This window comes from Lissotriton vulgaris, chromosome 2_1 (assembly GCF_964263255.1).
Source record: "Lissotriton vulgaris chromosome 2_1, aLisVul1.2, whole genome shotgun sequence".
Taxonomy (NCBI): domain Eukaryota; kingdom Metazoa; phylum Chordata; class Amphibia; order Caudata; family Salamandridae; genus Lissotriton; species Lissotriton vulgaris.
The window spans coordinates 113,092,749-113,118,824 of record NC_141687.1 but is presented as its reverse complement, the minus strand read 5'-3'; the positions used below and the strand labels follow the sequence as shown (position 1 = coordinate 113,118,824).

Here is a 26,076-nt window from a genome sequence, read left to right as displayed (position 1 = left end):
TCCGTGGCCGTGAGTCGTTCCTCGTGTCGGTCCACCCTGTGGGCCAAAGTGTCTAGTCTGGCTGTCACGCCGTCCACTTTTTCCACCACAGTGGCAAACCCCTGTCGCATTTCTTGAAACAAGTGGTGCAAGTCGAGTTCCTTGGCAGGGGAGGAAACAGTGGAAGTGGAAGCGGCACCGGGACCAGGGTCAACAGGGACCACCTTTGTAGATTTCTTGGCACCGGCGAAGCTGATTTTTGTTTGACGGTTCTCAGGACGCACCATCTTGGCCTCCCCGTCCGGCACTGCCGCCCGTCCAGGCCTCACTGGCGTAGCTCCGATCGGGCCCAGTCAGCTATTGGGTCGAAGCGTGCATTGTGGGGAACACTTTTACACAGAGGTGTCCAATCTCAGTCCAGGAAGGCAATGCAGCTCATGTGTGCCACGGTGGTGACAAGCAGGTGGGGGCACCGCCGCCCGTCCAGACCTCACTGGCGTAGCTCCGATCGGGCCCAGTCAGCTATTGGGTCGAAGCGTGCAATGTGGGGAACACTTTTACACAGAGGTGTCCAATCTCAGTCCAGGAAGGCAATGCAGCTCATGTGTGCCACGGTGGTGACAAGCAGGTGGGGACACCGCCGCCCGTCCAGGCCTCACTGGCGTAGCTCCGATCGGGCACAGTCAGCTATTAGGTCGAAGCGTGCAATGTGAGGAACACTTTTACACAGAGGTGTCCAATCTCAGTCCAGGAAGGCAATGCAGCTCATGTGTGCCACGATGGTGACAAGCAGGCGGGGGCACCGCCGCCCGTCCAGGCCTCACTGGCGTAGCTCCGATCGGGCACAGTCAGCTATTGGGTCAAAGCGTGCAATGTGAGGAACACTTTTACACAGAGGTGTCCAAGCTCAGTCCAGGAAGACAATGCAGCTCATGTGTGCCACGATGGTGACAAGCAGGCGGGGGCACCGCCGCCCGTCCAGGCCTCACTGGCGTAGCTCCGATCGGGCCCAGTCAGCTATTGGGTCAAAGCGTGCAATGTGAGGAACACTTTTACACAGGGGTGTCCATTCTCAGTCCAGGAAGGCTATGCAGCTCATGTGTGCCATGATGGTGACAAGCAGGTGGGTCAGGCCGACAGTCCCAGCAGGCCGCCACACAGTCAAGGCGGAGCGGAGATGCCAGCAGACGCAGGCAGGGCCGCTATGGCGTAGGAGGCTCCACAGGTAAGTATGTCCAATGCCGGCTCCGCATGCAGGAAAGAAAGCGCAGCTCGTAGGACTGCTGCAAGAATGAGGACAACCCAGGTAGGTGAGGCAGAAGTGACAGTAGTGGCAGTGGCAGACGCCGAGCAGCAGAGCGGCCACAGGCCCCCAGGGATAATCGTCGGCACCTGGAGGCGATCAGGCGGGCAGGCAAGCTCCGGGGATAACACCGACCAGTGCAGCAATGGAGCGGGGGGGCCCAGGAACTACTACAGCCGCAGGTGCAGGCAGAGCGAGGGGCAGCCCCGGAGTAGCCACCAGCAGTGAATCGCCACCCCGCACCGCCCCGTCTCACCGCTCATCGGCGTGCACAACGATCAGGCAGGCAAATGTGGGCACTCCAAGCACCAGCAAGCAGCAGGGGCAGCCGGTTAGGAAGGAGACTCCAAGGCTGCTCAGCGATCGGGAGTCCGGGTGGGCTCTGCACAAAATCCGTGGACTCCGGAGCAGGCAGGGCCTGTCACCGCATGGCAGGCACCGACCTTGCGTGGCGTCTCACAGCCGGCCCCTCCGCTCGGCGACCTCCAGGGCCACAGCCGGCCCAGCTTCTCCAGGCCAGATCTCCGCAGCTGACGCCACCAGCGGGCCAGACTTCTGGACGAGTGCGGGGGACAGTGGTAGGTTTCAGATGGCAGGTGTAGCAGCGTTGCCGGTAGTCTGTGGTACAGGATAACAGAAGGATTAGTGGCCAAGGTGCGGGAGCTGCGACGTTAGGCAGCCATTCCGCGTGTGCGCCCTCTAGCGCCCCCGGCAATATCCGTTGTTAAAAGCCCTGAACCAGCCTTATGGAACTGAGCCACAGGCGAGGGCCGACGACGAGGGTTAGGCCCTTGAACAACCAATATAGCTTAGGGCAGAATGGCTGTAATGCTATTAGAACAGAATGTTCTAAATTAAAGTTGGAGAAATAGAAAGACAAACATTTGAATGTTGGAGCAGAAGGCATATACCAGCTATTATTGGCCCCAGGGCACTCCATTGTCTTCAATAGACCTCTTAACATTAAAATGTTAATTAACATCAAGGTGCAGTATTATTTTTAGTCCTTAGCCTGATAGTAAAAAGGAAATGCACATCGGGATCATTGTAAATGGATTTACCAGGTGATCTGACTAATTATAACGGAGGGCAGACTTTAAAATCAGAGAAGGAATTTTCTCCCATGCTTCCCACTGCTCCCACTTAAAGATGTGCTTCAAGCCGCGCCGTGTCACAAAATGGGCCTGAAGATATACAATTACATCTTCCTCAATCTGATGGAACCTCAATGGCTCCCCTTGGGCATTACAGCACGTCTGCATCTAGGACACCAAAACATTTGAGACAAAAAAGTCCAACGTATTAAAAACAACTAAGACCTGGAACAATATCTGGGTATCTATCTGGGACATCCCACTCCTGCCACAGACTAGGAACGAGTAGAAGTCACATCTTCTTACATGGAGTGACAGCCACTCCTGCTCCTAGAACCCTGCTACCCCTCCAATCACTCATGGGCTGAATCTTTGTCTGTGACCATGTACAGTGCTTTGCTGCCATGCTGCTAGGTTTTCAAATTATAAATTCCACATGCATGCCTACATATTGAATAAAATGGGGAGTAGCAATTTTCTTATCAATGTATACATGAGCCATATTAAAAATCCAAAAAACAATTGCTTCACAATACAGAGCAAACTCTGAGAAAACTCCCTGAAAAGCCCTTTTCATCATTTAGTTCTAATTTATAGAAGGTCCACTTTACTTCTGGGAAGTGAACTAACCGAAAGACCTTCATGCAGCCTTTAGGGGAGATCTGCTAACGCCGAAAATATAAAGAGAACTGATACAGCCCTCACTTCAGATTACCTTGCATTTTAAACAGGTAAGGCCTGGATAAAGAAATTTAAAGGCTACCCACCACTTTGTTAATCTTGTTGCCCCATAGCCGTACACATGAATTGGGAGTATAAATCCCACAGTTCTCCACCTGTGACTTCAACCTATATGGCCCATTTACGAGTTGCCCAGAACGGTATCCCCGGTGATAGGAAACTGCTGCGTCCAACTTTAAGCTTTGTGGTGTCTCTCAGGATTATGTGCCCAGGGATACCAGACCCAGACCCATCACTGGAGCTACAGTAGCTGCAGCCAGATGCAGTGCTATGTCCACCGCCCCCCACCTCACCCCCACCGCCCGCCCAAATATTTCAGCTTGCGGGCAGCAGAAGAGGCTCCCCTAGCAAAAAGACTACACTTGCTTCAGCCACCCTGGCCCCTTGCACCAAATCATGGTAAGAGAAAAAGCTTCTTGTAGCATTTACCATCTGCTCCAACCAGGTAGTAAATGTTTGCAGATTTGGGTCCGTTGTTTCTCTAGAAGAGAAAGCATGCAGAATTGGACCCAGTGTTCAAAATTCCTCATGTTATTCCACATTCTGGGGGGATGAATTTGTAATCCCTTTTATCTCATGCGAATATACTGTCCAGTATGATAAATTCCTATCCTGGTATCTCCCCTTGAGATAATAGAGGACCCGTAATTGGGTCTTAAAATGCTTGTATTTCACCCTTTTGACATATTTGGAGGGTTGAGCTGGGACAGAAAATAGGCCTGGGAACCACAACAAAAGTTACTTCCATAAATGAATGACAGAGCTAAAAAAAAGTGCCATATACTAGCAAATTGAGGCACTTTTAAGTTGTAAAGACTTGTGGCCTCATTTACGACAAAATTATGCAGTGTGATGCCGCACGCCATTTTGCTGAACCCAGCTCTGTAATTTTTGAAGCACACGGATGCGTTGTGTTTACAACAATATGACACCACAATCCTATGCTTTTCCAAGAGGTGGCACTTAATTTGCAGTTGTGCGCCAACCCAGACATCCTTGCGCCTTGGTTGCAGGGATGATTGTTGTCATGGAGGAAGGGACATCTCCTTGCACAAAAACAATCATTGATAGCGTTTCCCTCTTTCTATGTATAGAAACAGGAAAAAATGAGGAGAATAAAAGTATTGCTCCTCATTGCGCCTCCTTATGCCTCCCCTGGGGAGGCATAAGATTCTGACGCCTTCCCAGGTGTACGAAGCGTTGTAAATCTGGGAATTCAGCAGAATCCATGGGTGTTGAGTGGGAACACCCACAGCAAAACCCATGGCATGCCCCTTTCACGCAAAGTGATGTGTGAAAAGGGACCGTATTTACAAGACCATGAAAAGCCACGCAGGGTGACTTTATTTTGCCTTGATGCGGCCTAAATGCGGACCCGCACACTGCGCTGCCGGTGCGTCAAAAAAAGTGACACACTAGCGGCGCAGGGGGCTTGTAAATAAGCTCCTTGCTGTGTAAGTGTTTTAGAAGGCAAGGGAGACTACAATGATTTGTGCTTGCTTCGAGCAATGTTTGTTTTAAAATAAATAGTAAAAACCAGCCCAACAGACCATAGAATAGGCCCACAAACAGCAAAAAACTCGCCCACTCGCTTCCCTGTCAGACCAGCCCGTCGGGCACTGCCAGATTGCCCTATAGGCCAGTCCACCCTGCAGATTTGCTTGTTTGATGCGCACCGCCGTTCCCTGAATTGTGGCACAAAAAAATGCATCTTCTCTGCTCTTTCTTGATTTTGCAAATTGTAGCCCTTGAAAGACCTCACCATCCTCCACATTTATGCGATATATTTAAATTGCAGGTCTCAGCTGCTCATTGACTGCTCAGAAGTAATACCAACAACTCCTAACAAACACAAACACCTCCATTCTAACATAGTAATTTTGGTCACCACCTGAAGTACAATTTTCTCCTCTTGAAGCTGAGCCGTTGTGATTATTTTTGTGTCGACTTCACGAGATTGTCGCCATTCTGTGTTTCACAAAAACAACTTCACATAGCAAAAGGCAGCAATACCTTTAACAGCTCTTAAGAAAAACACATTTTTAAAGTGTTTGCTCTGCCGCACTCCCTGGACTGACCCTCCCAAAACAAAATGGCCACCGAAGACACAGGGCTGGTCATACTTTCTTGCTTATGAGTGCTCACACCTAGCAAAAGGCAATGCTTAAAAGGAACAGCATACCAAAGCTCCCACTCTAATGCTCGTGTAATATCACAGCATTCTCAAGGTATTGCAAAAAAGAAATGCTTTATACTCAGAACAGGATCATTTCAAAAGCGTCCATAATAATGTAAATAATGTATGAAAATGCCATAGAGGAAAATATTTATATACACAACCATTCTATAAATCTTTGGGATTACATGCCATTAATGTCAACAGACATCCCAGACATTGTCTGGCCTAGAGACGGCTTTAACTGTTTTGCCTCATGCAATTAAAAAAATTCCTAAATGAAAAATACATGCATATCTATATATCAATGTTCCTTTTCTTATGTGGCGCCCTATCACCGGTTCTCTCTACCACACAATGGGCCCGATTCACAAAAGTAATCTGAGACAAAATCCTAACTTTACGACTTACGGTATTCACAGAAGTCATTTAGGAGTACTAAAGTCAGGATTTTTATCTCAGTTAATCTTACATTTTGGTCTTAAATTAAATTTAAGACAAACTTAAGTTTAACTGAGACAAAATTCTAACTTTACGACTAGGATTTTGCCTCAGTTAAAATTAAGCTTTTCTTAAATTTAACTGAAAACCAAAATTTAAAATTAACTGAGATAAAATACTAACTTTAGTACTCCAAAATACCTTCTGTGAATATGGGGCGTCTATCCTGGAATAAAGTTTAACTAAAACTGACAAATTTGGCTGACTGCACTTTATTCCACGTTTTCACGCTCTGCTCACCTCACCACACATTCTACTCGTAAAGGGCAGGACATAAAACATCCAAGAGCTCCTCCTATTTTAGGAGTATTAGTCCACACTGGGTTGAGGAGGAACCCTATGATGAAGCGTGCCACCTTATGGTGGGTGAGGCTTCTCATGCTTAAAAAAGGAACTTTTTAACCCCTTCACTGCGGCGGCTATTCCGCCGCAGTGCTAATGGGGCGGGGGGGCCGCGCGGCGGGAGCATGCTGGTGACGGAACCGCTCCGTCACCAGCCGCGGTTGCGCTGTGCTCATGACGGAGCGGTTCCGTCACGGCCCCGGCCGCTCAATGGAACGCTCAGCGCAGGCGCGGAATCCGCGTAGCATAGGCGTTCCGAGTGGGCCGTGACGGAACCGCTTCGTCATCTGCACAGCGCGACCGCGGCTCATGATGGTGTGGTTACGTCATCAGCAGGGATGGGGTTAAGAGAAGATTTAGGGGACCTGGAATACAGGAGACAGAGAGGAATAGGAGAGTGAATATCGGATAGTATGGTAGAAGTAGCCCATGGGCTGAGGGAGGAGGGATGGAGGATGGGATGTCACACATCGTGTCTAGCGTATGATTGGACTTTACAATTAAACCACATGTAGATGGGCTATTTTATCATGAACAGGAAGGAGGGAGGGGTAGGGAGGATTAAATATACCAGAACTGTATTGTTTGGATAATGCTCTGCTGATGTGTTAATGTGGTGCTCATACAATTACTGTTCGTTATACAAGAAAAACAATAAAAAAACATTTTATTTTTTTTAAGGAATTTTTCCTATTGTGTATTTGTCAGAAACACTGACTGTCAGCTAAACTCTTTAATGTTTAACCTACATTTTTAGACCCGGGGATGCTGTTTTGTGTTCAGTTAAATCACAAATGACAGGTGTAATTCCCTCATGACAAAGATGAGGAGCAGAGTCGATGGGGCAGATTTATGTTAACTGGCGCATCCCCAGGGATGCGCCAGTTAACATGCGCCACAGTGCGCCACAGCTCCGCCAGCCATGGTGCGCCGCATTTATAATGCGGCGCACCATGGTGCAAAAACGGCACAGATGCGTGACGCATCTGTGCCGGAAATGTGGCGCATTGCTGGAGCTGCATCGCAAGTGCGACGCAGCTCCAGCAAGGCTCGGGGGTGCCCCATTTTATCAATGCTGCGTCAAGACCTACGCCTGCTTCAAACAGGCGCAGGCTTTTGACGCAGCATTGGCTTAAAAGTGACTGAGTGAAATCTCATAGATTTCACTCAGCCACTTTTGCGAGCCGCACCTGCCCAGGAACGCCCACCCTGCGCCGGAACGCCCACAAGCGGCGCAGGGCTTTACAACGTGACGCATCTGCCTAGATGCGTCACGATGTAAATCGTTCGTAGGGATCCGCCACGTTTACGCCGCCTTGCGTGACGCAACAGCGGCGTAAACGTGGCGCAAGGGCCTCATAAATCTGCCCCCAAGTGTCCATAGTGTGAGGATAGCCAGCAGCCTTAGGGTACCGCCTACAGCTGGTGAAGTAGGCCTTTTTCAGTCTACAGGGAGTGGCCAGGGAGGTGTATTTGTCACGGAGCTTTGAAAATTCTCATACTGTATACGGATAAGAGAGCACTAGCATCTACAACAAGCCGGTTCCAGAGTGGGAGACCTCAGAGGAGTCATGACACTCGATGAGGGCTACAACCCTTTAGATAGTGATGGGGAGCCGGAGGCAGGCAGCAGACTATAGATTTCTAATGAGAATAAGGGTCAGCACGTTGTGGTGAAGATCAGAGGGATGGAGCATGCATAAATCCCATTTTATTTTGTAGATAGAACTGGCTTCAGTATTATTAGTTACTAAAGTCTGTTTCTGCTTTATGTTCCCTATTTGGAACACATTTGCTTTTATCACAGACTAGATCTTGTTCAATCGAACAGTGCCGGCTGATAATTAGAGCATAAGGGTGTGCGGACGAGGCACACGCTCACACATGCACACTCACTGGCATTAAAGTCCTGCTCCCTTTTTAAAGTCCATCACCTGCTGCTAGGGCGTTTAGCACTGGAACGGGCTTTTAATGGCCGGTAGAGCCTTCTACAGGGGCTATAAGGCTGTATTAATCTCAATAGTAGACTGCAGCAGATCCTATATCTAGGCCTACCTAAAGACTACACAATAAGCTGCAGCTACTGTGGAACAGCTGCAGGAGGTACACTAATACTTAAGCTAGCTCGTTCAGCTCTACATTCGATCACTTAAAATCATTGCACATAATTAATATCTCCTCTGTAGCCCACAATGACACCTGCCTACAGGTACCCTTGTTATTACTTATGGCATGATTTCAGAACAAAACCTCCTAGCTCTTAGTCTCGAATATCCCTGATTAACCCTTAATAACACAGTTTACATTTAAAGGAACTAAGGGCCTACTTTTTGAGGCCCCTTGCACTGCCAGAATGTTACTTTTGGTGATGTTCCATTGCGCATAAGCCTGCTCCATATTTAAGAGCCAGCACTAAGCCACTGTTTTTGGCTTAATGCTGCCTCATAAATATCCTTTCCTTTAGCCACATTTTATTTGCTAAAGGGTCGTGCAATGGGTGTTGCTTGGGGCGTTCCCAGCAACATACATGGCTTTTTAACACTGCCCCAGATTTACGAGAAATCGTAAATTCTGAGGCAGTGCCAAAAACATACGCCTAACCTGGGGAGGCGCAAGGGAGGCACAAACGGAGAAATATTTGTGTTTCTTCTCGTTTATCCTTTTTCTATGTGTGCTGCAGAATGCTGCACTCATAGAAAGAGAAAAAATATTCTTGTGATTGTTTTTGTGCAGGAAGGTATACTTTCCTGCACAAAAATAATCATCCTGAGGGGTTGCGGGCTACTGGGAGACTTTTGCCACATCTGGTGGGGCTGCCTCTCTATCCAGCCATTCTGGAAAGAGATTTTATCTGCAATCAAACTGATTCTAGGCTATCCTATTCCAGACACCATAGAACATACCCTCCTGGGAATCCTGGACCCTAGCCTTCAGCGTCAAACATATGGGGACCGTTCCTTTATCGGGCTGTGCTTTGGTGCCGCCAAAAGGACAATAGCGGCTGCCTGGAAGAAGGCGGAGGCCCCATCCCTCACACAATGGCATACCAGGCTATGGCGAGCACTACCATTGGAGCGAATGACAGACATGGTGGATGATGCACGAAGGGGGTTCGAGTATATTTGGTCCCCTTTGTTGGAATACTTATCAGAAGGTCTGCCCTTATTTGTAAGTGGCACCAGATTAGGGTTTCTCCATCTCTTTCATTTTTAAGGGACTGGAGGCCTCTCACAAAGAATGCTATGGGGGAGGGAGACTAGTGCCCCGTCCCGTCCACTAAACCCCGCCACTAATCTACCAGAGACTCTATGTAACCACCATGATGCATATGTTGTTTTTTTATTATATGTTGGGTTTCTTTTTCTTTCTTCTTTTTTCTTTTTTTCTCTTTTTTCGCCTTGCTCCGTTGTATCTTTCAATAGTGCAATATTTGGGCAAGAAGCACAAGTGTCAATTAGCTACTGTCTAACCTCAGGGCACACATGAGGTATGTTACACGTGAACGATTGGATGAACCAGGGAGGGACATAAATGTAAGATGTTTAGAGAGGCTCAGACCTTGGAAAAAAGATGTGTGTGTTTTCTTCAATATCTGTAATTCTAGGCCTAAAAACAATGCTTGTCGTAATTGCAATCTTGTTGTTTTGATATAAAATCAATAAAAAGATTTTGAAATAAAAATAATCATTCCTGCAACCCAGACACCCTTGCACCATGGTGCAATGGTGCCTACGTTGGCGCACGGCTGCCCATTGTGCGCCAGCGCAGGGGTGATGGACAGAAATGCACCGCATCTGATAGATACATCGGATTCCTGGCCTTTTCTTTTGCCGTAGGGCAGCGCAGCAGTAAGACCTAAGGTAAACCTCATAAATGAGACCCTATGCGTTTTTTAACACAATCTACAGGTGATGTGGTTGCTATACTATGGAAAAGCGAGACAACAGCTTTGATGTGAGTTGTAGCTGAGATTCCACACAGTCAGAACATTCTAGTTCGTAGTGACTAAACACGGGTCTGTCATAATCACTGAGATTATCCTTGGTAGCAAGTTAAAAGCAACAAGAAAAAGAAAAAAGTGCATGTGGTACTATACTACAGTTAAACAGTGAAAAAAATATATACATTTCCTAAACCAATTTAATTAGAAGGAACACAATTTACTGATTAACACACACAATTAAGTAAAGCTAATGTAGGAATAATTAATCATAAAATCATTGAATTGTAATACTTTTTAATCAAATGGGGTCCTAAGAAGTAAATATTAAAATACACCGATTGGTTGGTGTTTTTATCACTGTAACAAAGTAATGTCTCCAAGACAGTCGTCCGAAGCAAGAATAGCTTGTTTGGGAAAATCTTTCCTTGTAAAAATATGGTTTCACTCAATTGGAGCAAATGTACTTGTTTATACAATAATTGAAGAAGGAAATGCTCACACCTTCAACCCTGATTTGGTTATGACTGATTTGGGGCTTCAAAAGTCCCCAAATCTCCAGGGAAGTTTTCTTGGCCTTGAGGACAAGAGTTCAAGTGAGGAAAATAGTTGGCCCACTCTCTGAGCAGAAAGCCAATCACCACTGCTTGTGTTTCCTTTATTCACAGCAGATACAGGTGCTTCTGTTTCCAGGACCTTCTACACTTCTGTAGCATATCCCCATTTAGATAAATGTAGTTATCTTAAAATCCTGGCACAGATCCGTCCCTCCAAGACCAACTTTGGATAACCCTGCACCAGGCCATCAATCTGCATCTTTTCTTTTGCTTCAAGCAGTACTGCTACCGACCTCAGAGTGGGTGCAGCAGTTTTTGTAAAGTGAACCTGGTTGTGATTTCCAAATCCTTCTTAGTGAATTAAGTTAAAACTGCTGCAAATTCCCCTCCAATCATTTTCCGCAAAAGCATCCAGTTCCTTTCTAAGCAAGGCTCTTTAAGTCAGAATTAATCCCACAATGCTTTGTTATTCTGTTATAAAATTGGCAAGAACTTCTGAGAATAATCCAGCACCTTTATTATGAAACTTGACTAGGGTCAATTTGAGTCAAAATAATTGAGAGTTGCAAAAAATGAATATGTAAACCAACACATTAAGGAGGGATACACCCTTGCGCCCATGCTCTTCAGCCATTCTAATGCAGATTTGAGGGCAGAATGACCAAAACTGGGCTCAATACATATGAGTTTACTACACTATGCGGATCATACTATTGTGCTGGATTCATCACAATAGACCTACAAAGGCAGCTGTTGGTGCTATCCCAGTAGCATTTAACAAATGATGTGCTAAATCTGGCAAAGTAATAATTTTGGCAGGAAAAGGAGCAGCCAGTAAAAATGTGGGAGAGCCATGGTTTGAGAAAGCAGCTTCTGATAATTATCTATATGTATGGCTGGAAGAAAGATGCAATCATAAATTACTCGAAATAAGCCTTGAGATTAATATAGGTTTACTGGTTTAAAAGTGTGCTGGAACATGTAGTAAACTGGCCAATCATGGCAGTGGCACAAGCTAAATTTATGCACTGATTAGAAAAAGTTTGAATAATTCACCAATGAGTTGCTTGTTGACATTTTCCTGACGTAATGAGTTAAAGGTGCGTTTCGTTTGAACCACTCCATTCCCTTCTGTCTTTATTTCTGGACAGTGATATTTTCATGCCTGTAACCCCCATGTTTGTGTACAGGCTCAATGCACACACCCCATCTTGACATACAAAATACCCTCTGCATTTAGTGCACCAGCTCCCGATTATGTTGTAGAGAATGTAAGCTCTGATCCTGGTTGCCTGTTACCTTTGGCACCTGTGTCCTTTAAGACCGAGAAGCAAGAATGTATCTGTGTATTTAAGTATTTGATATTCATAGAGCTCACACCTAATCAAAAAAGCAGGGGAGCACTGCACAGAGTCAAAGACAACCATTCATACAACGAGTGATCAAAGAGCTAGCTTACTTCTGGAACCAGAAGCATGCTGTTTCTGTATTGTGATGTAGTGCACTTTAATTAGGTGCACCTTCAACTCTTTCCTAAATTTTAGCAGCCCTGGGCTGGTTCTGATGGATAGGGGGATGTTTCTCCAGATCCTACGTGTGTAGATGGAAAAGACTTGCTGCCTTGTTTTTTCTTTGTTACATTTATTATTCTCGAGTCTGATGTGGCTGCAGATGTGTCGAGAGGCAGTGATGATCATAATGGCTTAGTAAATGATACAGCTGACTTTGAAGATGATACGGGCCATCAAGGGTAGCCAGTAGAGTGGACTTGTATAATCATATATCTACAAGCCCTGGATGAGACGTGCTGAGTAACACGTCCTAAAGTGGGCCTATGTGGAGTCTGGGAGGCCATGGAGGAGGACTTAACCTCCATCCAGATGTACTGGAGTCAAGGACCCCAGTAGCAGGTCTAAAGCTGATATCTGGAAGAAATTATTTTAATTTCCTTAGAAGAGATAGCTGACACCAGACCACTTTTGATATCTTGCAAATAAGTTTCATGGAGGTGACGGTGGTGTCCAGAGTGAATCTTAGGGCCAGATGTAGGAAGCCTAATACCGGTCGGTAATGGCTGAAATTACCGGATTTGGGCCGTTACCGACCGGTATTAGGCTTTTCAGATGTAGGGGCCTAATTTAAGGATTCGGTAATTTATCGAATCATTAATTTAAGGAAACGGTAAATTACCAAGGGCCTGATGTAGGAAGCCTAATTCCAGTCGGTAACTGCCGAAATGACTGAATTTCGGCCGTTACCGACCGGAATTAGGCTTTTCATATGTAGGTGGCTACATTTCAGATTCGGTAATTTACCGAATCGGTATTTAAGAATACAGTAAATTACTGATTCTTAAAAATACCGAATCAGTAAATTACCGAATCTGAAATGTAGGGAGCACTCAAATGAGTGCTTTTCCCATTTTAGGATTCGTTATTTACCACCAACTATAAGTTGGTGGTAAATAACAAATACCTTTGAAAATGCAAATCTGTGCATTTTCAAAGGTGCCATGTGGCAGACATACATGCCCTTAGGGCATGTATGTCTGCCACATGTGCACCTATACACAATTGAGGGGTGCAACAGGGTTTCAAAGTGACACCCTGCCACACTTCAATGTTTTCCCCCTTTTACCGAATCGGTATTTACCGATTCGGTAATTGCCATTCATTCCTATGGGCATGAATGGCAATTACCGAATCGGTAAATACCGATTCGGTAATTACTGAATCTTACCGATTCGGTAATTTTTAACGAAAAATTACCTACATCCCATTTACCTATTCTTAAATATCGAATCAGTAAAATTCGGTATTTAAGAATAGGTAAATTGAGATTACCTACTTCTGGCCCCAAATTCTTAAATACAGATTCAGTAAATTACTGAATCCTTAATGTAGGAAGCACTCAAGTGAGTGCTTTTCACTTGTAAGGATTCATTATTTGCCACCAACTACAAGTTGGTGGTAAATATCAAAAACCCTAAAAAAAGCAATTTTGTGCTTTTTTCAACGTGCCATGTGGCAGACATAGATGCCCTTAGGGCATGTATGTGTGCTACATGTGCACCCATGCACTATACAGGGGTGCAACTGTGTGTCAATGTGACACCCTGCCACCCTTGTAAGTCTACTCCCTTTTACCGATTCGGTATTTACTGAATCGTTAATTCTCATTCATTCCTATGGGCCTCCAGGCCCCTAGGAATGGGTCAAATTTTCTGAATCATTTGCTACATATCATTTACCAATTCTAAAATACCGAATCGGTAAAAAAATTCGATATTTTAGAATCGGTAAATGATATTTACCTACATCTGGCCCTAAGTGACTTGGCACTTAGTGAAAGTTGGTGTTCATAAAGCTGTTAAGGTTCATGTCGTTATGGCAAGTTTGTACTATTTCATGCTTGCTTATTCATGGCATATAGCAGGAATTCTGTCTTGGTTGTATTGACTTTCAGCTAGGAGATTAACATCCAGGTGTGGATGAGGTGCAGGCAGTGTTTGAGGTGCTTGATGTCTGGAATAAAGGATGCTCTTAAGTAGACTTCTGTATCGTCAAGATGCGGATAACAAATGTCCCATGTGACCCTAGGAAATAGGCACTGTGGTGTGAACAAGCAACTCCCAGAAAACACAGAGCTACTTAAACCCAGCATCTCTCAGGGTCTGTAATCTGATCATTATCCACTGCAATCAATGTCACCAACAAATCAAGGGGAGCAAGGTTATGAATCTTCCAGTCTCCATGCTTTCTGTGCCCAACTACTGTGCATGGTTTCTATGGTTTCCTAACTCTGACATGGCAGAGGGGAGATACTTTCTCACCAGTTTCCCTTGCTCTACAGTGCCAAAACACAATGTAGGAGGTTAAGGTGGTGTGGTTTCTGTACCTTATCCCGCCTATAAATCCTCAGCAAATTACAAATAACTGCTGAGAGTCAAGGTAAGTCTAGGGGAGCGACAGATAGAGGTAAACAGGACGTGTGTGCCCTGTGTACTTTGTGTTTTCCGTGTTGCCTTAGGAACATCTCTGTCCCTTTGCTCTAGGCAAATAGAGGTGCTTCTGTTTCCAGGACCTTCTATACTTCAATGGCAGATCCTTGGGAACATCTGTGTCCCAGGGTCACAGGCGCAGGTGTACCAGGAGACAAACCAAGGATAACAGCTGGTACTCCTAGAAACCTCTAAATGGCTTCCATGTTCTTCACTTGCTCAAAACTTGAGACACTGAATGCTGTACAAAGGATGAGCTATGCTTGGTGTAACATATTTGTTATTTCATTAATTGTCATTTAGTCTATACCTTTTGTGTCTTATTTATTACGCTTCACTCGTTTTCAAAATGTTAAATTCATTTTAATTTACACCATTCCCATCCATTGTTTGTGTTTTTTATTAAAACGAATGCTTCTTATTTTACATGTATTTGTGTAGGTATAAATGTTATATTGATAAATACTACTAATAAAATAATATTAAAAACACAAATTACAGGCTCAAAGTCCAAGAGTTCTGGTTACAAGAAAGTAGATGTGTGTGTGTATGTGCGTGTGTTTATATCTATATATAAATAGCCAATTTCTGAGTGATCCATCAAGTAGTAGCAAAGAAAACAAGCGTTTGCAATGCAATTGGTCTCTCCTTTGGGACCTTTTATGTATTTAGCTATGCACCACATCTGGGTGCTGAAACATCTACTGTTCTTTAACATGGAGGGTAAATAAGCACCAAAGTGCGTGACACGCCAGGTATGGGAACACATGGAGAGAAATATTGCCTTTCAGTGGGAAAGTGTATAGTCCAAAGCTCTATTTTTAATATAAAATCAGGGCCTTCGGTGGTCATATCACTGAAAAAACAAGATTTGAAAAAAGTATTATTGTCTACAGGTGCTCGACAATTTCCATGGACTGGAATCTAGAGATAGCTAAAATGTTTTTGGTATTTTACTGACATATGCTGGTCATTTTCTATCAAGAAAGTTAAATAGAGGCAGTTGCTAGAAAAATAAAAGAAAGAAAGTCCCTAAGCAGAAAGCAATTTTGGTATTTTACTGACTTCTACTGGTCATTTTCTATCAAGACAGTTAAATAGAGGCAGTTGAACAAGCAGGAAACTATTCTGGTATTTTACTGACCTCTACTGGTTTTTTTCTATCAAGATAGTTAAATAGAGGCAGTTGAACAGAGAAAAAGTCCCTAAGCGGACACACACAAGTCATAGAGCTGATCTCCAGAGGCCACAAAGTACATACACATACAAGTATATACTAAATTATATACAAGAGGTCTTGAATGCTCGACCTAAAGAAGCTGCGACGACGGCTGTGCTTATCGCAGTATTTTGCCTGCATCTAAGTACATGTTAGCTACTAACTGCTCCAGGTTTCATTTCAGGGATTTTAATTGTATGTTGCAAAAATAGGTTTCTCTAGGGTGGTAGGATAATCCTCAGTGTACTGCCTCCGTAAAAGGAAGTAGGGCTTCTGCACTGCTTGCGACCATCAATAATCAGACGCTCTGTTCAAACAAGCCCTTCTCCACCACTCGCCAGACATGTCACAAGCAGAGATATGGTCGTCTTCTGGGAGTTTATCGACATTTGTGGCTTGAAATCGGTTAGGTTATAAGAAAACAAAAGCACATGCCATATCCGATTCAAAACACTTTAAATTTTGCACCACTATTTCGGCCGTATATGCACTTGGACTAGATTCGGACTCTTAACTTGCATGTACAACCGTGGGACCAAATGACATCCAGTTAAAATGGCCATCATAATTATTCGGCTGTTATTACCCTTAGACTTAAGAATATGCATGCACTGCTAAGCCTACCCAGGGTTTCTTTCCCACAAAATGGGCAACTGCCCCTCAGCTTCTCAGCAAGGCAGTAGAACTAAAGAATGCAAGAACAGAACAGCAAGGACAGAACGTGACAAGGCACTTACCGCCTGATTTATATTGATGTATAAAAGCAAAATACATTCAGTTATTACATTTGCAGTCCTTGATTTTACAAAGCAGTGTATGCTGGTGGCCCAAGACAAACCCAAATCTGGTGAACAAGGCTGTAACCCATTCTCTTCACCAGTCAAGATGTACGAGGCATCTCTTGTTTGCAAAAAGCTAGGGGAAATATGAAAATGAAAATTCTCAGTCAAATAAGCCCCACAATCTGCTTAAGCAGAGGCGTGGGGAGTACAGACCACAAATTGATGCCGCTGAAGGCAGACTCTTAATCGTAAGAACACTGAAACAAGACGGAACCTATAACCAACAGCCTGCACACTGCAGCAGTGAATTAAACCCTGGCTGATGACACCCTAGGGATCCGTTTGTCACAAGCTCAAATCCCGGAAATATCAATGCAGCCCCTCATCCTTCCGAGTTTGATAAATAATTATCAATAAATTGGGGAAATGTAACATTGATTGTTTATAGCGCCAAAAGACTAGTGTTTTTGGAAAAAAAGCTGCCATTTAGTTCACACGGCAAATGAGTAGTAATTCCGATTAGTTCAACAACAGCTAGGAAACAAAACTACACAGGCGAGATTTCGATGGATTGTCCCAATGCATTTATTTTCACTGCAAAACCAAAGGGGATGATGGACAGAGTGTTAAACATTGCAAACACTCACCCCCAGTCAACTGATCTGGGCTTAATCCATCATCATTCTTTAGCTCACTCCGCCACCCCAGTTCAGACGTGGCCATATGCACATCAGTCTGACCCTGTGCCTCATGGGAACAGTTGAGCCCGAACTGCCAAGCCATGTCTTCTCTGGACCAGAAACAAGCATCCTGGGATTGGTTTCTGGCTAATCAGCCGTCATCAGCCAGGCTAGCTTGAATCCAGTTCCAAACTGGAATGGCACGGTGAGCAAAAAAACGATGGATTTAGGCCCAGATCTCTGTACTGGGGTGAATGTATGACATTGTTCTGCATTCTGTCCATCAATTGTTCTTTTTGCATTTATTTTCACTGCAGTATTTCGCCAGCACACTCCCTTTTGAACTGGCACCGGGCTTAAGTGGCTAGAGAAGTGTGGAAGGTGCACAAATACTCAATTACTAACAGACACAGGAGTCGATGTTGCACAGTGAGCATGCTGTAAAACATCGTTCTGTATTCTCAGTCGTCCAGTAGATTTGGACAAGCATTTATTTCAAGCAGTCTAGGCGCCAATTTTCTTACGCCCTTAATAGAAAAAACTCCATATATTCAAAGCAGTCTTTGAGCGGTGGTTCGTATCCATGCATTCTATTATGGATTCACATTATTATATCCTTCAGTACATTGCATTCCATGAATCTCCTGAAGGCGTAGATTTAAGCATCGGCAAGATGCTCTGTGGTGAGGCTGCTACTAAAGTCCTTCTTTCAGTGTACACGACAGCGACATTCTAGGCCCCTTTAATGGATGATCAGAGTTTGATGTAGGACCTCCAGTCTCACGACTGATAACAGAGGAGAGCTGGCAATGAGTGTGGGTTAGGAGCTCAATATCATGCCGCGTTATCGAACAATTTGCTAAAGAAAGAAAGGATAAAATAGATTAAGAGATTCGCAGATAATTGAAACTTGGACCAGGTCAGTAAGCCTCGTTTGACTGTGCTGTCCTGATAACGGGCAAGAAACTAGCCACAACCCTCTGTAGAGAGCTGAGCCTTTCAAGCAGTACCCTGCCGATGTGTTGCTGAAAAAAACCTCCTTAAGAACAGTACACATTTAATCATTATCAAATTTTGGCGCCCACTGATCAATTTATCAACTGTTAAAAGTTTATAAACTATTGAAATCCAACTAAATGCAAGTAGAAATGTGTCACAAACAATACCAAGCAATAAAAACAACAAGCGGTCGAGATTGTCCAGGCAGCTTAGAAAGTGAAAGCGCACACAGCGCACTGAATGTAAACAAAGCACGTTGTCCTGCCCGAAGTAAGTAGGACAAACTCAATAAAGAAAATACTATTTACAATACCAGAAATAACAGTACCGTGTAAGAACCGAAGAAACCGGGCCAGTTGCCATGGGTGGTTACAAATGACTACATGGCCGTACTAAGGAGGGACCAACAAGCCTCATAATGAATCAGAAGACAGCATTTACAAAGGACAAACACACAGGCCAATGAAAAATAAGGGTGGGGGAGTGGGCGGGGCTTCTCTCCATACTGAACTACCATAGATCTTTGCAGAGCAGCGCTTGCACGCTGGCTCACGCTCGACCTAAAAAACAGGAGGGTGTTCCAAAAGTGTGATTTCTCATTTCAATTCCCATAGGAGGTTTTGCTCACCGATGCAGAAAAAAAGGCAGAATGCAATTACACCAAACGTGGCTTAAAGTTTGAACTTTTGTCGAGGATTGTGCATTTGTTGCTTAGGTGTAAATCCGTTTATTAGTTTTCAAGAAATCAGCATTTAAAGAGAGGCTCAAGTTGTGCATGAAGGGGTTAACCTGTGGAAAAATTTGCAAGAGATATTGGCAGTTGAGGATCTACAGATATCCTCTAATCCAAAATTTCAAAACTAAGCAAAAGCCATTGGTGAAGGGATCTTTTTCCCCATGGGCCCCGGTTCTGCCAACTCACACAGTGCCACTGGGTGACAGGCGATATCAGCTTCCTACACAGGGTCACACAGTGAGGAGCTGATATCAGATAGGGGCAAGGAGGAAAGCTGAAAACCACTGGATTTCAGCTCGTTTACAGAGGCTTTGAATTGTGGACTTCCATTCAAGGGTGTGACAACACCGCAGGGCATCAGCACCAGCAAGCTTTTTTTTTGGAGGAGGGATTTTGGGGGTGGGGGCAAAAGGGCCTCTTAGGTATTTCTTGACATCAGGCCCTGCCCCCTCCAAGGCCCTGCCTAATCCACACAGTTAAATGTTTGTTTTAGTTGACAGAACTTGGGCCATTTGACATCTGATTAGCTGCCACAGCATGGAATATGTTGTGGCAGCCATTACAGGACGTATGTGCCTCAGTCCTGGAATAAATGTTTGAAGGACACATAAGGAATCAGGGTGAGTACTCCCTGATTCCTAGGCCCATAAAGGGGGGGGGGGGTCTTAAAAGACATTTAAAAATGTATAAAATGCCTAATTTTTGATCCATGGATCAAGTGCCTAGATTCACGGATCTCAGCAAGATCCATTGTAGATTTGAGGAACCCATTTTAGATGCATGAACCCCTCCACCTCCAACCCCCAGAAAAGATAGAACAGTCATTGCGCAGGCTATGGACAGTGTGGTTAGCCGTGGAGCGGGTAGTAGCTCCTGTCCAGTTCACCACAACCAGGTGCAAGCTTCACTGACTCAACAGGCCCATCTGGGGAGGGGATACTACCTCCTGCCCTGTACATCTCCACATGATGTTAGCTTCACTTATTCCAAGGGTCTGGCTGTGTGGAGGCGCTACTTCCTCCCCCTTGGTACACCACTAGTGGGTGCAACCTTCATGGACTCAAAGGGCTCTAGTATGAAGGGACTAGTACTGTCTAATCAGTACACTATCGCAGGAGTAAGCTTCACTAATTCAAAGGGTCCAACTGTACAGGGGCTATTACTGACAATCTGTTCAAAAACATTGGGTACAAGGCTCACAGATTCAAGCGGCCCAGTTGTATTGGATCTAGGAACGCCCACACAGTACACTACTACTGACTGCAAACTTCACAGGCTCAAGGAGCCTGGCTGCACAGGGGCTAGTACTGCTCACCCGGTACAAAACTACTTGGCGCAAGGTTCATGTATTCAAGGGCCCAACAGCGGAGAGTCTAATTCCACCCGCCCAGTACACCACCGCTGGGTGCAAGCTTCACAGACTCAAGAAGCCCTGTTGCAGAGGGGCTAGTGCCATCTACACGGTACCCCACCACCAGGTGCAAGCTTCACGGACTCAAGGGTCCAATCTGGGAAGGGGATAATACTGCGGAACAGTCACTCCTGCACTGCGGCAAGCACCATGGACTCAAGGGGCCTAGCCATCATGGGCTAGTATTGCCTGGCCGGTACTGCAGTGTCAGGGCAAGCTTCAAGGACTGAAGGGCCTGGCGCGAAACCACCAAAAGGTGGAACTGCCAAGCACTCACCTAGTCTTGGACACTATGGCCAGGGCAGGCTGCACAGACTGAAGGACCTGAGAGCAAAGTTGCCACAAGATGGAACCACAAAGGGCTCTGCTGCCAAGCTCCAACCCTCTACCCTGGAACACCAAGTCCAGGTAAAGCTTCACATGCTGATGAGTCTGGCTGTGAAGCCATCAAAGGCTGAACTGCAAGCTCCGTCCACACCACCCTGAAACACCAATGCCAGGGTAAGCTTCTCAGACTGAAAGGCTGGGCTGTAAAGCTGTCAAAAGGCAAAATCTCCAGGGCCCCACTACCCTGCAACAGCAAGGACACAGAACGTTTTATAGACTGTTTTCCTGGCTGAGAGGCTCCCAAAACACAGAACTGCTAAGCTACCCCCTGCCCAGGAACACCAGCCCGGATAAAGCTTAACAGACTGATAAGTCCACCTGTGAAAGACGCCAGAAGGCAGCACTGTCGAGCTCCTCCTTCTCCTACCTAGGAACACCAACACCTGGGAAAATTTCACAGACTGAAGGACCTGGCAGGAAAGCCACTGAAGGCTGAACCATCAAGGTCCACCCTCCATCAGGTACAGCAACCCCAGGACAAGCTGAAGGGATCGAATAACCCGGTTGCTGAGCAGGCAAAGGCAGTACCATCAAGCCCCTTCACCAACATAGGGACAAGTTTCACTGGTTGAAGAGAGCTACTCATGGACAAAAGCAGTTAATGCCCTGCCACTGTGCCCCTAGTAGGCCCTCACCAGTGCAAGCTTCCCAGGTTGGAAGACCCCAGATCTGCATACCACCAAACTAAGGCCTACACAGGAGACTCCCACTAAGTAAAGGACCAGAGCCTGGTTGGGGCTGGCTGCACATGGGCAAAAGCAGTTACCTCCAACCTACGATCCACCTGTAAGACCCTGTCCAGGTTAAGCTTTGCTGACTAACCATGTTACCACCCACCAACCAATAGACAAAGACCTGAGCAAGCTTCATAGATAGGAGGGAACCATTACACATAGGCAAAAACAATTGCTACCACAATACCTTCTACCCAATAAACCAAGGTCCTCCTCTGGCCGGAGAGTGCCCTGCTGCACATGGCCAGAGGCCATGAACAACAGCTGTCAAACGAACAAGGAGGGTGGGGAACAGGACCTAGCCGGAGTCCAGTCCCTGCACTCCATCCACACATTGCACAACTGAGAGACCACTGGTCTTATCACCACTGCTGACAACGATAGACCATCCACGGCGCATGCTCAAGAAGGATTGGTTTGGAAGAAACTGACCAGATTACCACACCACTCACCTAGCTCTCCATTGACCGCCTGTTGATATTGGTGCTGAGGGCCTGGCCCGCAAAGCCCTATCGGCTACCTCTACTGGGACAGTCCAAGAAAGAACCTAGGGGCATATTACCAACAACTAGCGATAATTTTTGTCTCTAACTTGTTTAGAGACAAAAATTATCGCCGCACATCGGCGATTTTTATCGCAGATAGGTTTATCGCAAATGCGATAAAAAACGGCCGCAATGCATGAATATCGCTGAAAAGTCAGCGATATTCATGCATTATCGAGCAAATGCTCTTAGCCATGTTATCCACCTCCTATTGGATAACATGGCTAAGAACTGCTCAGGGCAGGTGTTAGCTTTTGGAGATATTCGCGCTTAGCGCGAATATCTCCAAAAGTTGGTAATAGGAGATAGCGATGTTAGGGACTGTTTCCAGTCGCTAACATCTTGGCACGCCCACTTTGCATGTCATTAGTGATAAATATCACTGACATGCAAAGCGGGGCCCAAGATGGTCGCTATCTCCTATTAGCTGTCACTAACTGGTGTTAGCGACAGCTTGGTAATAGGGAGATAATTTTATCTCCGCTTTCTTGGCTTTTAAAGCCAAAAAAGCGGAGATTAAACCCCCTTGATAATATGCCCCCTAGTGCAGAATATCTATTGATGTATGATTGAGAGCCGTGTCTGTGTGCACAATCCCTGTTATTGTTGGATACAGGGACTTTTCATAAAACAGGATATGTCTACATGCCCCTGTAATAGTTACAATTGTCTACAGAGGATTTCTACGGAGAATGCATCTATTCCCTGCTAGTGACAGTGAAAATGTGTACATAGGTTCAGGTGTAAAGAACTCCTTGGTTAAAAATGTTTTTAAAAACCCCAAAGAAAATCACTGAGAAAGCCAAAGGTTAGAGTGTGGTTATGGTTATGGCCACTCATAACAACATAATGAATGTTTAAAAACCTCTGAAAACCACCGTTAACGTGCAGGTCTCGATATAAAGCAAAATCTAAAAACCTCATAAATGTATGGTTTAGTACCCTATCTATAACTTGAACCTCATCATTTACTCGTTATGACCTTAACATACACGTCTTTCAAAACATGCTAAAATGACATAATTGATGACATCTCTGATGACATCATTGATGACATCATAAATACTGTAAACCTGCATTGCAACAAATCACACATGCAAAATAAGTAGGCTCTTTATTCACAAATGTGTCTTAATCATCACAGAAAAAGAAGGAAGTAAAATATAAGACATCTTTGTCATTTGAACGCCTGGTCTTTTCTTTGCTAGACTGATGCTGGGGTTCATGGGAGTCACTGCCTTCCTCTCTATGTGGATAAGCAACACAGCCACCACCGCCATGATGATCCCCATCGTCCAGGCGGTCATGGACCAACTCAGCAACACAGAGCAGAATTTGGGGCACCCTGAGCAGCTGGAGGGCCAGGTGAATCCAGGGATAGAGCTGGAGGAGAAGAATGCCTTGGACCTATCATCTGTGCAAGGTAAGAGGTGGAGCTTGAAATCTTAATTGATCCTTTATAGAGTAAGACACATGTGGAAAGCTGGGAACTAGAATATGAGCAAACTGTGGTCATCTGAAAGAGATCACCAACACCTTATACGATGTGGCCAGTAGAGGACGCCACAGCCATTGCCTCCAACTGCAGAGTACACTGGGGAATCCGTGTTCTTGTATCTCGCTCTAAAGCTGGGAACGACCTCCTACAACACATTAGAGCCTCCTCCTCCTGTCTTCTTGAATTTTGCAGGAAGCTGAAGGTCTGGCTTTTCATGTAAGCCCCCAGGGCTGGCCCTACAGAGGCAACAGGGTACAGAATGCCGGGAAACATCCTTTACAGCGCAACTTTTACCACGCAGTACTTTTAAATCGCAACTTTTACAACGCAAATCATTACAACGCATTGCGCTGGGGGGCACTCTAGGATAGGGAATAGATTTAATTTACTATCCAACACCTTCCCTACTATCCACAGGGACTGGAGTTAGAATAGTAAATTAAACTATTCACTATCCAGCACCCCTCAACACTATGCATTGTAAAGGCATGCGTTGTAAAAGTTGCGATGTAAAAGCACTGCGTGGTAAAAGTTGCGTTGTAATGTCATACATCCCAGAATGCCTGGATACCCCCACGGGTCATTAGCAAGCTATAAAAACGCTGATAACATATTGTAGCATCAGATAACATAATAACATGTTAAATGCTCAAATGTCAATTAGAGCATAACAACTGAGAGCATTGTTAAGGGTTTCCAATTCCGACCACATATATATTCATTAGTTACAGTGAAAAAGACTGAGGGCAGATTTACAAGCCCCTTGCATCATTTTTGCGCTGCTGTTGGGTCACTTTTTGTGACGCAGCGGCAGCGCAAATATGCAGCCCATTTACAACGTGTCACGTTGTAAAGCCCTGCATCAAATATAATGTGTGCAGGGGGGGCGGTATCACGCAAGAAAGCCTCGTAAAAGTAACGCTGTGAAATCTACAACTTTTCACTGCGCCACTTCTAGGACGCCACTGCGTCAAAACCTTACGCCTGCTTGAAGTAGGCGGAAGGAGTGAAGCAGCACAATGAGGATAGGCCTCAAGATGCACTCCTGGAGTTGCATCATGCTCGTGTGACTTTTGCGCCAACAGATGCGTCAGAATTTCTGACGCATCTGTCAATCCTTGCGCCATGCTAGGCCATATTGTAATTACAGCTCATCCATGGTGGCGCAAGGGTTTCTCAGGGTGGTGCAGGGAAAGTGACGCATCTCTACAGACGCGTCACTACCTTAGAAAATCTCCCCCACTGTATCTACCTGTTACAGTCAAAAATATCAAAGTACTTTGAAATATTCTCTTAATATTGTTTTTTCCCATGATTATAGAGAGGTGGAAAAATATAGTTAATCTGGCCTATCTATAGTCTTTATTAATGCAGATAGGTAATTTTATAGAGACCACGTCAAATTAAAACAACACTCTTGCAAGGAAATATATTTAGATTTTAAGCAAAATTATTCCCGCTTGTGTTTAAAATGTGTTTTACTTTGTCAGAGAAAAACCTTTCTCACAATATTTTACATTAAATATAGGTCCAGCATTAAAAAAGTAAACAGAGGGAACCTGGTCCTTTCCCACTTTGATGGGCTAAGTGGTCCTTGAATAACCCATGTCCCGATTTATTTTTGAAGCACATATATTTTGAGAGGAAACACTGGTTTTGCTTTTGCAAGACATTAATCCTTACCTTCTTACTTTTGCTTCAGAGGACAAATAAGAAATGTACCTTGATATAACTTTATTAAATATTTCAGGACACATGCGCTTAAAAAGAACACATGTATACATCTTCAATTTATTGTCCTTCCAACTGCTATCAATATATATCAGTCTGCACTTTCCTTAAATTCAAAATACAAGGGTGGCAAACCATAAAACAGCTTATGCTGGCATGAGCACCATTAAGATAATTAAGACAGGGCAGCAAACCCTGTTACTTGTACCAACACAGTTACAAGGTCCAGGTATTAATCATGCACCCAGTAATTTTCAGCCTAGGATTCCTGCTTGGGGTTTAGCTTGCTTTTCCAGTGGACTCGTCTCCCCTACTTCTGTAGTTACTGGTACACTCATTACCATTAGCTACAAGGGGTCTATTTAACAGGGCCAAATTGGGAAACTTGCACTCAGAACCTGAAGCCCAGGTTGACGAACAATTCACGCAACGCAGCGCAGCAAGTAAGATATGGCATTGTTTACCTCTTTTCCGGCTTCTATGCGTCAACAAACATACACTCACGTTTGCGCCATAGTGTAATGATGTGTGCATTCTGTAAGTATCAGCTTTTGTACTGAAAGGGGATCCAGTATGAAAAGTACCAAAGTCCATGGGTGGTTGTATCGGAACGCCCATGTACCACCCGTGGAATGCCAACTTACCGCAAAGTAACACAAAGCAGTGCACAGGGTAACTTTTTGTTACTTTGGTTTACTATCTAATTCAAGTCCTAGTTCGC

At 44.9% G+C, this 26,076-nt stretch overlaps 1 protein-coding gene across 1 annotated transcript in view; it reads left to right on the top strand.

The window, feature by feature from the left end:
* LOC147729658 (Na(+)/citrate cotransporter-like) overlaps window positions 1–26,076 on the top strand; it is a 214,026-nt gene that overhangs the window by 116,524 nt on the left and 71,426 nt on the right. The window contains exon 4 of the mRNA XM_086954544.1: window positions 23,335–23,549. Coding sequence (XP_086810670.1) covers window positions 23,335–23,549 — 215 coding nt within the window. The remainder of the gene's footprint in view (window positions 1–23,334; window positions 23,550–26,076) is intronic.